A 14,868-nucleotide genomic window follows, 5' to 3' on the forward strand; every position below is an offset into this window, starting at 1 on the left:
AAGTGGATTTTTGTCATGGTCTGATTTATATTGACTTGGTATTCACCTATGCAGAAAAGCATTTTGAGACCATGGGAAGTGGTGTAGAATGGTATGAAAGGGTATTTAAAGAATTAAGAAGGCACAGTTTGAAAAAATATTTCAAACGGTGGTGATATACACTAAAGTTTCCATAAAAATGTTCTTTTCCACTCCCAAGTTGGTACTTAGACCCTTGTATTTGTTCTCCATCCTTTCTTGGATTCTTATTCATTATTGCTTGGCAGACTTGCCTCTCCTTTTCCTCTTGAGAATAGCCACAGTCAGAATTAATCTCTTGAAATAAAGGGCGGCTGATAACTTCTAAGTAAGAAATGTGAAGGCTTTTGGAGCTCTGGTCGCCATCATCCTGATTTTGTGTTATAAGCTATCTGAGCTCTGCTAAGATGAGGGGTGAAGGCACTGTAGCTGCTGACTACACTGCTCATTCTGCTGCTACAGTGAGTTGGACAGGTGGTTAGGACTTTGGAGGAAGATTTGAGGAGAAGACATTATCTGATTCTTTCATGTGCTTTATACACAGAAATACCCACCCAGTGCAACTACACTACACTTTGAATTCTATGCAGACCCTGGGGCCGAGGTCAAAATCGAGAAAAGGGTGAGTCTCATTGACTTGTTCTGATAGAGTCTATGATGTACTGTAACTGGGGTTGACTTCTGGGACTCCTCAGTTAAATTGCTGCCCTCCCAAATTAAACATAGCTAGTACCTTCTCAGAAATAACTATTCATTGTATGCCCTGCTCTGATAAGTTTACTTATGTTGGAGCTGCTGAAAGACAGGACTCCCCTGTGAGGCATTGCCATAACTTGGTGCATTTTTCTCTACTTAGCCAGTTTGTAAGAAGCCTGTATATTGCTTACAAGGTCCTGCTTCAATTATCTAGTCATTCCATATTCTTTGAGGAGGTACTAAAATTCAGTTTTGTTTATAAGTAGCTTAGTGAATAGATTTTTTTCTACCTGTAGCATAATTTCTAGATCAATGGTGCCGTGAAAACGGCTGTAGTGCATATTTAGAGTGGAAGCCATTTTCATGGATTTGGTCTTTGCTATGAATACAGAGGCTGTGGGAATTAAGCTAGGTTTAAAAAAAGGGTAAGAGAGAGAAAAGAGACAAAACAGACAATACAGAGAACAAATTGGTGGTTGCTGGAGTGGAGGTGGGTGGGGGAGTTAAATAATAAAGGGAATTAAAAGTAACCCTTACCATGATGAGCACTGAGTAATGTGTGGAAGTGCTGGATCATTATACTGTACACTTGAAACAAATACAACAGTGTATGTTAATTATACTTCAATTAAAAAATAAAACTTTTAAAAGGGATAAGGAAGAATATTATGTCTGACTGTGTGCATTATATTTTGATACTGTTGTCTTCAAAGAAGCTTTTTTGAGAATATTCTGTATATAAAATGGGTATTTTGGGGGACTCTAAAGTTACCTTAATTTTAAGAGCATTCAGTTTGGCTTCAACCTAGGGTGACATCTTAGTATTCAGACAGCTCTCTTTTAGTCTTATGGAACGGGAAGCTAAGGTATTAACATTGACTTCTGACAACTCTATCTTTTTAATTTCAGACAACTAGTAACACACTACATTATATTCACATAGAGCAACTTGACAAGGTAAGAGGAATCTTTGACTGTTGGCCAGTTTCCTAACATTCAGTTTACTTTTTGTTCCTAACCAGTTTTTTTTTTCTAATGTAGATTTCAGAAAGCCCTTCCGAAATCATGGAATCGCTTACCAAAATGTATAGCATTCCTAAGGACAAGCAGGTATGATAGGTCCTAATATTTATCTAAAGGGTGTGGATTGTCATCCATGTAGATTAATGGTACTTATTGGGCTGGGAGACAGCATATCAGAAAGGAAGGAGTCAGATCATGGGTAAATTAGCCTCTGAGCCTTAGTTTCCTCATCTTTTATGAGGCCAGCACCTGCTCACTTCCTAGTTAGGTTTTTATGAGAATTGAGAAACACATAAGCTGCTTTACTCATCATGCAAAATGGAGTGTTAGTATCAACACTTTACATATGAAAGAGAAAACATTTAGTTGTGTTTTTTCTGGCCATTCTTATGGTGATAAAATATTTGATTAATAACAATCAGAACTCTTGTGAATGTCTTCAGCTTGTTGCCAAGAACTATCACTATACCATTTTACCAAATACCCCAGTAGGTAAGATTTAGCCATTAGAAAGTACATTCTCCATTTTCATTGGTTTCCTGATTTAGGTCTTCTATTCCTACACAGATGCTGTTATTTACACACATACGGCTGGCCCATGGCTTTTCTAATCACAGGAAACGATTGCAGGCTGTTCAAGCCAGGCTGCATGCAATATCTATACTAGGTAAGAGACTATAACACTATAAATAACAGGCCCTGATTAGGCAGTTTAGACATGATTTCCTTTGAGCTTCATCTGTGTCTTTGTTGCTGTGAGGCTTAATTGTAGTTATCTAGGTGGCAAATTAATTTGTAAAATTGCCTGCATTTCTAATGTTCACTATATTCATCATTCTTGAGCTTGTTAATGTTGTATTAGAAAGCAGTATAATACTTAACAAATGTATTGCCTGGGTTTAGTCTGGATTTTGGCCCTTTTTCTTTTAGATGGATGTTCAGGTAGTCCTCTCTCCTAGCCCCTATTCGTCCTTTTGCCATTTCATCTTCCTCTTCTGTCCTGTCAGTAGTACAATTTTGAAGTTAGAAGATATTAATTAAGAAGTCAATACTGTGCATTTTACTTTTACTTCAGAGTGGTAGAATGGAAAGGACATTGGTTTTGGAATCAGTCCTGGGCTCTCATCCGGATTCTGCAGATGATTAGTGCTACATGTTTATGCTTTTGGCCTGTTTCTTCATTTAATATTGGGATAGCGCTTACCTTATAGACTGATACAAGGATTAAATGAAAACCTATAAAGCACCTAGCACAGGCTAGGCACTTAGAAGGTATGAAATGGTAGCTGCTGTTAATATTACCAGCTTTTGTTATGTTATTTGTTTTTCTCCTCTTTTAAACTATGAGTTCTTGAAGTGAAATTCATACTCTTCTTTTTGTACTCACACCTCGCATAACTTCTGGCACATTAATGGATACATGTTTGTTTAACTAAATGAATGTGTTTGAATCCATTAGTTGCACTTCAGGAGACGGTGTCTACTATTACGTCTGTGTGGGATTCATTGAAAGTGGATTATACACATTCTCAACTTTTACTCCACAGTGTCATTTACAAGTTTCTGACTTAGTCTGCGGTAGTCCAAAATTCTGTTCTTTACAGCCTATATAAGTGTTTCCAATGAAAAAACAGAAGTATCACATGAAGAGACTAGTCTTCGTGTGAAGTCTACACGAAAGGCATAATAGTTGCTCTATCAAGTAGTGATACTATAAAAAATTAGCTCTTCACTTTCTCTTCATACTTCCATTCCCAAAAATCCTTGCTCATGACTACCAGTACTAATAATAGGAGAATCTGTCAATTTGGAGGATATTTAAGGCTTATCACCCTATTTGATCAATCTTCCAAAATTCAGTGATTCTGCCCTCCAATGCTGGTTGGAAGGAACTCTTTTCCCAGAATCAGTAGGTGCCAAAGGTTTGTCATTGGGCAGTGGCTTGACCACTGCCTTCTTGCCTAAAGTGTTTATTTCTCCTTTTGCAGTGTATTCCAATGCCTTGCAGGAGTCAGCAAACAGTATCTTATATAATGGGTTGATAGAGGAGTTGGTAGATGTCCTTCAGATAACAGATAAGCAGCTTATGGTAAGTATTAATATTCTAATGTGTATGTCAGGCTCGTGTGTATTTTGTTTATTTTCCTTTTGGTTTCTCCCAGGGTTTTTTTTTTTTTTTTAAGATTTTATTTATTTATTTGACAGAGAACACAAGTAGGCAGAGAGGCAGGCAGAGAGAGAGAGAGAAGCAGGCTCTGCACTGAGCAGAGAGCCTGATGTGGGGCTCGATCCCAGGACCCTGGGATCATGACCTGGGCCGAAGGCAGAGGCTTTAACCTGCTGAGCCACCCAGGCGCCCTCTCCCAGGGGTTTAGAATGAGTTCCAGAAGGGGAGTTTAGTTGTGTTACATCTTCCTCTTTGGATATTTAGCTACAAAATTAAGGGCTGGATTTTCAATGTTATTCTCAACAGACCTCCATCTACCCCAAGCCTTTAACAGTAGAATGACCTTAATTTTGAGTTCTGGATATTAGCAACATGGTTCAATCATCTACCTTTTTTTATTTAAGATTTATTTTATTTATTTATTTTAGAGTGTGTGGGGGAAGAGGTGGAGGGAGAGGATCTCAAGCTGACTCTGTACTGAGCACAGGACTCAATCTCACAGCCATGAGATCATAACCCGAGTGGAAATCACGAGTCAGATGCTTACCTGACTGAGCCACCCAGGTGCCCCCAGTCATCAACTTATTTAATATATCACATGTTTACCTTCTGTTTTCGTAGGAGATTAAAGCTGCTTCTTTACGAACATTAACATCAATTGTCCATTTGGAGAGAACTCCCAAACTCAGCAGTATTATTGACTGTACTGGAACTGCCTCTTACCATGGATTTTTGCCTGTACTTGTGCGGAACTGTATCCAAGCCATGATTGGTAAGTTTTGATGATTATTCTTTAAGCTAGCAGAAACTTCATCCTTGATTTTATCAGTCTTTGTTTAACATCTTGCCCTCTTAACATCATATTCTGAGCTTGCTTTTTTTCTGTCTCTCCCAACTTCCCATATAGATCCTTCCATGGATCCATACCCTCACCAGTTTGCCACTGCTCTCTTCTCTTTTTTATACCATCTGGCCAGCTACGATGCTGGTGGTGAAGCCTTGGTCTCCTGTGGAATGATGGAAGCCTTATTGAAGGTGCCTTGTTTTTTTGTTTGTTTTTGGGGTATTTTTTTTTTTAATACATCTGTGGGGAAATCAACTAAGAGCAGGTGTAGAGTTACAGGTTTGGAACGGTGAGAGCAGATAGCATAAGGAAGCTTACCCAGAAAATGTTCTTAATTTTTCTAGTTTGGTATTCTAGTTATCTATCTCATTAACAGCTTTTAAGTGCAGCTTAATTATTAAGAATTGATCATAGTGTAGCTTGGTCTGAGAGTCAGGAGGCTCCAGGTACTCTCCAGGTACTAGTCATGACTAGCCATATCTTACCATGACCTTAAGCTGTTACTCCAAAGAAAAAATATGTAAAGGTACTTTGTAAATTGTGCTATTAAGGTACATTGGTTTTACTTTGTGCTTGGCACTGGACACCAGCTTTTTTCTCCGTGAATATTTTATTTAAACTTAAAATTACTTTTCATGTCCCCATTACCTCAGGAAGTTGAGTCCCAGAAGTAATAGAGCTAACATTTGACAAACACCTATTTTCCTCCCACACAGTATTTGCCTCCTTGAGACCCTAGACTGCACGTTTCCAAAAGAATACATTATTCACAGTTTTGTGTCTCTTCTTTTGATTGGCTTTTTCTTTTATTTTTCTCTCCTCAATAGGTTATAAAGTTTCTTGGTGATGAACAAGACCAGATAACATTTGTCACCAGAGCTGTTAGAGTGGTTGACCTTATCACCAACCTGGACATGGCAGCTTTTCAATCCCATAGTGGACTTTCTATCTTCATTTATAGACTCGAGGTATTATTATACAAGGAGTACTTGGCCTAGACATACCCAGCCAGTAAAAGATGAACCTAGGAAGTATCCTAATAACTCTAAAGAGCCATCTTAGCCCTTTTCTGTTTTTAGAAACCAATTTTATAATCTGCCTGTGACATTCTTTCATTATAATTATTTTTAACTCCTGGTATATATGTAGGATTTTCTTACTACTTTTCCCTTGATTGTAGCATGAAGTAGATTTGTGTCGGAAAGAATGTCCATTTGTGATCAAGCCAAAGATCCAGAGACCCAGTACTACACAAGAAGGAGAAGAAATGGAAACTGATATGGATGGTAATTAACAGTTACTAAGTCAGTATTTTTGTGCTTGGCATTTTCTTATCATCCAGCCCCAATTTTCATTCTTCCTCCTCATAAATTCCAAAGTGCACAAGTGACTTGAGTGTGTATTTTCAGCAACAAAACAGTATTTTTCTACATAAGTAATTTGTGTATTTTTCGTGAGGATAATTATAAAAGGAGGAGGCACAAGTTGTTGGGAATAGCAGTGGAAAGTGAAGCAGATGGTAGAGCTGCAGTAGAGCACTACAGTCACTCTATGGGATGTTAATCTGTTTTATTTCAAGGCTTAATAGCTGCTTTCTAAGTATTGGTTCATTATCTTCCTATTCCCACTAAAATGTAAGCTCCATGAGATCAGGGTACTGTTTTGTTCACTGCTCTATCTTCAGCAGTGCCTGATAAATCGTAGGTGTTTAAATAATGTGTTTGAGAAAGATAAGGAGAATTAGACCCTAAAATGGAAACTGTCGGGTTATTTTGAGAAGGAACAGGAGAGGTGAAGAAGTTGTTGAATAGGGAACATATTTTAAACCATAAAGCCAAAAAGCTAGATAACCAGATATTCTTAATCTTTGGGTGTATCATCATGTGTGTCCTTTTTTTTTTAACACTCTCCCTGCCCCCCCATGCATAATTCATAGTAATAGTAATAAAAGCAAAAAACCATTCCCCAAAACAGCTTTCTTAGAATTCAGATTCTTACCTTAATGACCCAGGATGTCATTACATGAATCTGTTATCATGCTTATGATAAAGGTACCAGAATTCATAATGGTTTCATTCTTAACACTCAGTACCCATAGGATACTGTTCCTTGTTTTCTGTTATCTTTCCTGAACACAGTTATTTACATGCATTGTTGCCCCTAGAAACTCCTTTACCCAGTTTCTTTTTTTTCTTTTTTTTTTTAAAAGATTTTATTTATTTATTTCTTTGACAGAGAGAAATTACAAGTACACTGAGAGGCAGGCAGAGAGAGAGAGAGAGAGAGAAGGAAGCAGGCTCCCTGCTGAGCAGAGAGCCCGATGTGGGACTCGATCCCAGGACCCCGAGATCATGACCTGAGCCGAAGCCAGCGGCTTAACCCACTGAGCCACCCAGGCGCCCCCTTTACCCAGTTTCTGTCTCTGGTTTATTGTGGGCAAACTGGCATTTGAGTTAATGGGTGAGATCCCAGAGTGTTGATTAAAATGTGACATCTACTAAATAAAAGACTATTTAAAAGCCTCATTATTTATTATAAATCAGGTGTTACCAAATTTGAATATGCATAAGAATAAATTAAAGTGCTTGCTGAAGATGTAGATCTCAGGGGCACCTGGGTGGCTCAGTTGGTTAAGCGTCCAACTCTTAATTTCAGTTCAGGTCATGATCTCAGTATCCTGAGATTTAGGCCCACATCAGGTTCTGTGCTCATTGTGGAGTCTGCTTGAGATTCTCTCTCCCTCCCCCCACACCCTGACTTGTGCACTTGTGTTCTCTCTCTCAAATAAAACAAATAAAATTTTTAAAAAGTTATAGATCTCATCTGCAATGTTTGATTCAGAAGTGTGCAAGTGTAGACCAGAAAGATCCACACTTTAAAAAAATTTTTTAAAGATTTTATTTATTTAGAGAGAGTATGTATAAGTTGGTGGGTGGGGACAGGAGAGGGAGAGAGAATCTCAAGCAGGCTCCCTGCAGAGTGCAGAGCCCTACTTGGGGCATGACACCATAACCCTGAAGATTGTGACCTGAGCTGAAAACAAGAGTTGGACTCTTAAACAACTGAGACACTCAGGCATCCCAGGAAATCCACATTTTTAATAACTAATCCAGATGATTCTGATGTATTTGTAGAGGAAACTTTATATTCTATAAAAGGGTTACAAAACTATGAGTGTGTGCTGCCTTTATATAAGTAGGCACAAGTATGTATGTTTGTGTATGTATAAAAAGGTTGGAAGAAAGTATTTCCAGTGTAAACAGTGGTTTAATACTGTAGAAACTGTATTATATTTTTTAAATTATAAGAAGTAATTATGTATTTTGTACTTCATTAAAATTAGAAAAAGCTTTACCCATAGTCTGCTACCCACTAGTAGTGTGTGAAATTGCATGTTTTACTTACCATTGTTTCTCCTCCCACATTTGGTGGGTGAGAAATATTGAAGGGGATTTCTTTTGAAGGATTGTTTTTAACTTGCATTTCTTAAATAACTAGTGCTGTTAAATATTCTTCTATTTGTGGAAAGCTTACATTTTTATTTTGAGTTTCGATATCTGTCACCATTTTTTGTATCATTTATCTCACCTTAATGGGAAAAATTTTTTCATTCTTTTGGCGGTGCTTTATTCTAACAAGTTTCTTTATCATAACTTTTACTTTAGTTACAGATGTGACTATGGAAAGTAGTCCAGGCTCATCCATCCCTGTGGAGCACCGGCTAGATGTTGAATTAAGGGCATCCAGTTCTAGCAGCAGCACTAGCATCTCCTCTGGCTCTGGCCCTGGCCCCCGTCCTGGTGGGTAGACAAGTAGATACACAGTCTTCCACAATGTATTACTAAACTAGTCAAGGAGGTACTTTGGGAACAGCTTTAGTGATACATTTGGAGGTTTGTTTCTTAGGACTATGCATGTTACTTTGCCTTTCTGGTATCCATTTTCTCATATTAACATTTATTTCATAGCATTTCATAGTTTTCCAACTGTTCACATGTTGATTATTTTATCAAAGCACCCATGTCAGCAGATAATATCTAAAACAGAAACTGAGGATCCCAGAGTTAATCTTTTTACTTGTCTTTTCCTTTTAGTATTAGTTTTGTGTAGCCCTTGGTGATTTATTTTCCCATTTTTAAAGCTTAATAAGTATGTACTCTTCCCAACATCCAGAGATCTCATTTCGAATATCTGCTGGTGTTGATATAGTGTATATGCTTCTCTTAAAAATTTGTTTTATGTGCCTACTTATTGTGGTCTGATGGTGAACTCAGTATAATCCTCCATCTTTCTCTCTTGCCAGGAGTCCAGTGTATTCCACAAAGAGCAGCACTTCTCAAATCCATGTTGAATTTCCTCAAGAAGGCCATTCAAGACCCAGCTTTCTCAGATGGCATACGACATGGTATTTGATTTTAGATTCTTTCTTGAAGGATATCTGACTCTTTCCAAAGATGTAGTTCTTTCGATACTGATGCTACTCTTGTTTTATAAGACAGGCTTAAGAAAAGGCATGCCATGCTTTTAGTCTTTTAGTGTCACTTTTCCTAGACCTAAGGATTCTCTAGCTATTTTCATAATGATTGACCTATTTTTTTCCTTCTTCAACTTTTGACTCTGTGCTCACTTCCAGTCTGCTACTCCACTTTGTTTATGTCTGTATTCTTTTGTTCTTTGACCCACTGTTAAGAGGCTATTTCATGGACAAGGAATAAATAATATAGGAGGAACTAAGTAGAAACCATTAGACTGGAATCAACACAGGATGTTTACCACGTTTACCACAGTGGTGGTATATATAATGCATTGTTCTATCATCTCTACCTATCAGACTACTTCTATGATGATCATATTCTCTTTGATGTTCACTTTTCTTTTCTCTTAGTGATGGATGGTTCTCTCCCTACCTCCCTGAAGCACATCATCAGTAATGCAGAATACTATGGCCCATCACTCTTCCTCCTCGGTAAGTGGTATTATAGTTGGTTATACCACGCTGGAATAACCTGGCAGAGTTCTCTGTGTATGTTATATCCTTATAGGATATTACTGTCCACATTTGTCCACTGTGTTATGTATCTTTCTAGTTGATGATGAAATAGAGAAAGGTCAGAAATAGAGAAAGGTCAGATATTCAAATACCCATTTTTTGAATATCAAATATACTTTCTATAAGAAGTATATTATAAATCATTTGTGATAAGTAATATTGTACTTTGTGTTGTACTTAACATTGCAAGTATGATAAGAAGCATGTCTTAATTCAATGGTTGGTCCCTCATCTTGGTCTGGAAAATTCAGTCAGAATGGTTTCCATTCTTAGAATTGAATGACAGACCTCCCACAAACTGTAGTATAGAAAATAGTTTCTCACTGTAGAAAATTCAGTTGGGGAAGCTGTGGTTCTTTTGTAATTATTTGTAAAAATGCCTGTGCAACTTTATTTTGGCAGTATTCTGTGTATTGCTATTGTTAAAACTTCATTTTTTTTTTTTTTCATTTTTTGGGTGCCATACATATTCAGGACATTGAGATACATCAGTGTCTAGAATTCTCCTTAAAACTAAAGGAATGTAGTGGGAAGTGTAGAAATAAACAAAACCTCCTTGTACCAGTAGCACACTTTGGGGTATCTGGAGGTAGTAGTTTTGGCTACTACAATTTAGGTACGTGGTCCCTTGCCTAAAACAAATTGGGGTTTTATATTTTAAGTTTGTATCCTGTGACCTTGCTAAATTCACTTAGAAGTTCATAATTGCTTTGTTAATTTCTTAAGATACTCTATATAGGTTTCTCATCTACAAGCAGTTCTTTTTTTAATAATCATTTTGCTTTTTATGTCTAACTGCATTGGCAAAGATTTCCAATATAATGCCAAATAGAAGTGGTGAGAATGGGCCTTTTCGCTTTATTCCTGAACTCAAGGGAGGGGAGCATTCAGTATTTCACCATTAAATCTGAGGTTAGCAGAAGGTCTTATTCCTCTTTATCAGGGTGAGGAAGTATTCCCTTGTACTATAGCAACTCCATCTTGACATGGAGAGACACCCTCCCAAGGTTAGGTTCATATGGCAGAACTCATGGAAGTAGTTCTTTAGTAAAATCAAAGATTTCTTATACAGGTGGAGAAGTCCCAAGTTACGGTGCAGGGAAGAAGGATGGCTCTCTCTGGGAGAAAGCCCCAAAACAGAGAAAAGCAAGTACACAGGCATCTTGCAAAGGGAAAGTTTAAAGGAGGCAGCAAGAGGACATGTATGCTTATGGGGTGGAGGCAGGTAGCAGGTAAGCCTTCAGAATGACACAAGAAGCCAGAAATGATATTTAGAGCACTAAAGCAAACATAGTGGAGGTCAGAATTCTTCTCTAGAGTCTTATACTTCATCCCTGCTATTTAAATTAGCATGATAACTTTCCTGGTTTCCTGTAAATAACTTGTATTTGAGAGGGACCAAATTTGCAAAGCCAACTCAAAATAATTAGGCCAGCAATTATTATTACAGCTCCATAAATGATAGTGTAGAGCCTTTCGCTCTAGCCAGGAGACAGCCAGGAAAAGAAATTAATGGGGGTCTAAGAATCTGCTGGCACATTTTTTTTAATGTAGTTGGCTATTTATTTTGTTGCTGTTGTTGTTGTTGTTGTTGTGTTTAAGATTTTATTTATTTATTTGATAGAGATCACAAGTAGGCAGAGAAGCAGGCAGAGAGGGAAGGAAGCAGGCTCCCTGCTGAGCAGAGAGCCCGATGCAGGGCTCAATTCCAGAACCCTGGGATCATGACCTGAGCTGAAGGTGGAGGCTTTAACCCACTGAGCCACCCACACGCCCCTTGTTCTTTTATTTTAATTCTTCTGGATACCTTACTTGTATTTTTGACCCACCTGCAGAAGGAAGTCCCCTAAGGCACAAACGCTGCCTTAAAGTGACAATAGTTTAATACTCATCTGTTTTAAGAGTTTATTTATTTATTTTAGAGAGAGAGAGAGTGCACACTCTTGCTCAAGTGGAAGCTGGAATGGGGAGGGAAGGGGGAACAGATCTCAAGCTGACTCTGCACTGGGTGCGGAGCCCAATGCAGGCTTGATCCCATGGCTCCCAAGATCGTGACCTGAGCCGAAACCAAGAGTTAGACGCTTAACCAACTGAGCCACTCAGGCACCCCCAATCTTTTTACTAATTATAGCAGCTAGACTGCTTTGTCCCTCATTAAGGGCTTCTAAGGCTTGAGCTCTTTGGTTTATATGATTGGCTAGGAGTTGTGCCATTGTTTGGGTAGCCTCTGTTAAGATGCGTCTATGTCACAGAATTAAAAACACCTAATCTTGTGCCCATTATACCAAAGATGGTGATGCAGCCCAGTATAAAAGTTAAAAAGGTGGCCCAGTGCTCCCTTTTGTGGCAAGAATTGATCAACGAACTAGACATTCTGGTTTGATCTAGGGTACCTGGATACTAAATACCCATAGGACACAGGTCAGGGTGTATGGACTAGAAGGGAGCAGTTGGTGGAGTAGAGTGTATGACCTTGCTGAATAGGAGTTGTGTCCTAGGAGATCCAGTAGCCCAAGGGGGCTGGAGGGTGGAGTTTCTAGTGGCCAAATTATATCACGGCAGACATGCGAGGGCAAAACAGTCTCAACAAGAAGGGCATCATGGTCTAGACTCTGGATTGGTGGGGAAGGCTAGGAAGTGCATGAAGAAGTCAGTAAGGAAATACCTGGTGAGGTTGTGCTGTCCAGCTGCAACAATTCTGTGCTAAAACCAACCAAATAAGGATTCTGACTCTTCCCAAATTCAATCTCTGACTCTTCTGCCCTACTTTTATACCCAACTATATTCCTAAGTTCCCCAGCTACCTTTTCTTCTCTTAACTTCCTGTTTAAGTCCATATTCCCTGAGCTTGTGCTCTGTTCCTAGATTAGCTAATGTCAACACCATGATGGTTGTTATGGACTGCTTAATCAGGGGGGTGACAGATAGTATGAATGTTGAAGACCTTTCAGGGAATAAGAGTTGTTTGTATAACTAATTGCCTGAACCTGGGCACCTGTTAACATTGCTAGAGTTTTAGTGCTCAGGTGACATTCTCTGTTACTATTATATAAATATTGTCTTTCAGGTTGAGGAAGATGGGCAGTGTTGATGCAGTGATGGTGGAATAATGGAAAGTGAATTGTGAGACTGTCAGATTAAAGAAAGTCAGCTGATGGGGCCATTGGAATTGTGATGAGTGATGTGGCCACCCATTATAGGGGCAGTTAAACATTTGGGGCTGTTACCACGGAGGCTGGGACCACCGATTGTGCTAACATCATCCTCTAGGATACTGGGTTCATGGGAGTCCTGACCTAACCCCATAACTTTGATGGAAGGTTTCATACATTTGAGAAATAATTACAGAAGTGATTTTCAGTATTCCTTCGTCTCTAGGAGTTACAGAGTAATTCCTTACAGGGAATTGTGGACTGATTGAATATCCCCAAACAGTCGAGGTCACAACATGGACATAAAGGAGTCCAAGGAGTTTGGCACTGAGTTGGAATTGTAGACTCCCAGATGCAGGCCATGAGCCAAATCTGGCATTGCTAGGCCAACCAGAACCAGAGTGTTCCATAATATTTTCAGACCTGTTGAGATCTATAGGCTTGGCATGATGGAGGTGTCCATTTATTTATGGAAGTCACAGGCATTGTTATCCCAGGTCCTGTAGTGGCTTTCCTTTCATTAGCTCTGTAATTAGGGCTGTAATAGGGTGGATCCAGAGCTAGCATCCATATTTAAGAATGTTAGTACTGAGAACTAATTTACGATCTTCCTTTCCGTTTTAGAAGAAGCATAAAATTGTAGGTGTGGGAACAGGCAAGACTTCCATTTCTTACAAAGAGGGAACTCCAGTTAGTGAACCTTTAAAACTATTATATTGGGAAAAGACTTTAGCAGAGACCACCTTTGTGGCATACAGAATAGTCTGAAAGGGCAAAAGACCTCAATTTTCAGTGGACCCCATTCTGTAACCCACTCTAAATGGAGGTACCAATCTAGCATAGGTTGCACCAAGTACAAAAAGGGGGCAGTGTCTTTAAGTGAGAAGAGACTCTCTTTGGGTATTATAGATTCATACATGGCAGGCATTCGTTTCATAACTAGAAGAATAGGAAGGTCGTTGTTATATTTTGTTAGGATGGCATGTGACTTAAAAGGTTGAGAGTTCAGGATAACTAAGATAAAGTGGTTAAGAGAGAGACCCATTTAGGAGACCTTTTGTCCTTTTAAAGGACCTTTTGTCCTTTTTTTTTAAAATTTAAGAGCATGCCCTTAAGTAGGCTATTATGTTTTTGTGTTAAGTCTGCAGTCTGCAGACGATAAGACAAATCAAAAGTTCCAGATGATGCCTTGTTTTTATTGCCAGTGCCCAGATTGAATGAATAAAATGTGTACCTCCATGAGAGTCAGTGTTATTTGGAAGCTAAAAGGGGACTAACATTTAGTGAGACCTATATTAACTGCCAGCAGTAGCGTGGCAGGAAGGATAAACCAAGAACATGGTTGTATAACATTAAATCTTTGTGAGGGAATAGTACCTTATATCCCCAGATTGGGGCAGTGGCTCAATAAAATGAATTTGCCATTCAGAGAGGGAGTGTTTGCTCCTCTGTATGGATTCCCATTGACCATGATGCTAATGGAAGACAGAATGCACAGATCACACTGGTATGCTAGAGTTTGGGCCATGGCCAGTAGCATTGGATACTATGGCACAGAGCCCAGCTTTAAGGATCTGGAGACTGCAATCACTGGAGGTCTCATTGAGCTGAGTCAGGGAGTAATATCTGAGCTTATTTGAGAAGTGTGAACAAATTAGTCAGCTATGGCGTGAAAATGAGTTTCCTGTGTGGCTGCCTTGGTATGAGTTGAGACAACAGACTTTAATTGTAATACGTGATATCTGAGCAGCAATATATTCGCAATGTAGGAAGCCTAATAGAGCACGATACTGAATGTGGTAACTTGAGCCCATTGACCTAAGACCCGGGAATCTATAAAAATATAAACAGTGTTCATACCTTTATTGAGGTGTCCTCCAGTGCCAGAATGACTGTGGTCTGCTTTCTAGTTGGGCTG

At 38.9% G+C, this 14,868-nt stretch overlaps 1 protein-coding gene across 40 annotated transcripts in view; it reads left to right on the forward strand.

The window, feature by feature from the left end:
• The window catches only part of HUWE1 (HECT, UBA and WWE domain containing E3 ubiquitin protein ligase 1), a 171,741-nt gene that overhangs the window by 66,011 nt on the left and 90,862 nt on the right, over nucleotides 1–14,868 (forward strand). For all 40 annotated transcript variants that reach the window (XM_082717517.1, XM_082717511.1, XM_082717518.1 and 37 more), the window contains 12 exons: nucleotides 563–640; nucleotides 1,624–1,671; nucleotides 1,756–1,824; nucleotides 2,305–2,404; nucleotides 3,726–3,826; nucleotides 4,526–4,676; nucleotides 4,812–4,939; nucleotides 5,576–5,716; nucleotides 5,929–6,034; nucleotides 8,414–8,548; nucleotides 9,052–9,153; nucleotides 9,634–9,714. In XM_082717517.1, coding sequence (XP_082573643.1) covers nucleotides 563–640; nucleotides 1,624–1,671; nucleotides 1,756–1,824; nucleotides 2,305–2,404; nucleotides 3,726–3,826; nucleotides 4,526–4,676; nucleotides 4,812–4,939; nucleotides 5,576–5,716; nucleotides 5,929–6,034; nucleotides 8,414–8,548; nucleotides 9,052–9,153; nucleotides 9,634–9,714 — 1,240 coding nt within the window. The remainder of the gene's footprint in view (nucleotides 1–562; nucleotides 641–1,623; nucleotides 1,672–1,755; nucleotides 1,825–2,304; nucleotides 2,405–3,725; nucleotides 3,827–4,525; nucleotides 4,677–4,811; nucleotides 4,940–5,575; nucleotides 5,717–5,928; nucleotides 6,035–8,413; nucleotides 8,549–9,051; nucleotides 9,154–9,633; nucleotides 9,715–14,868) is intronic.

Source organism: Mustela nivalis, assembly GCF_964662115.1.
Source record: "Mustela nivalis genome assembly, chromosome: X".
In the NCBI taxonomy this organism is placed as follows: domain Eukaryota; kingdom Metazoa; phylum Chordata; class Mammalia; order Carnivora; family Mustelidae; genus Mustela; species Mustela nivalis.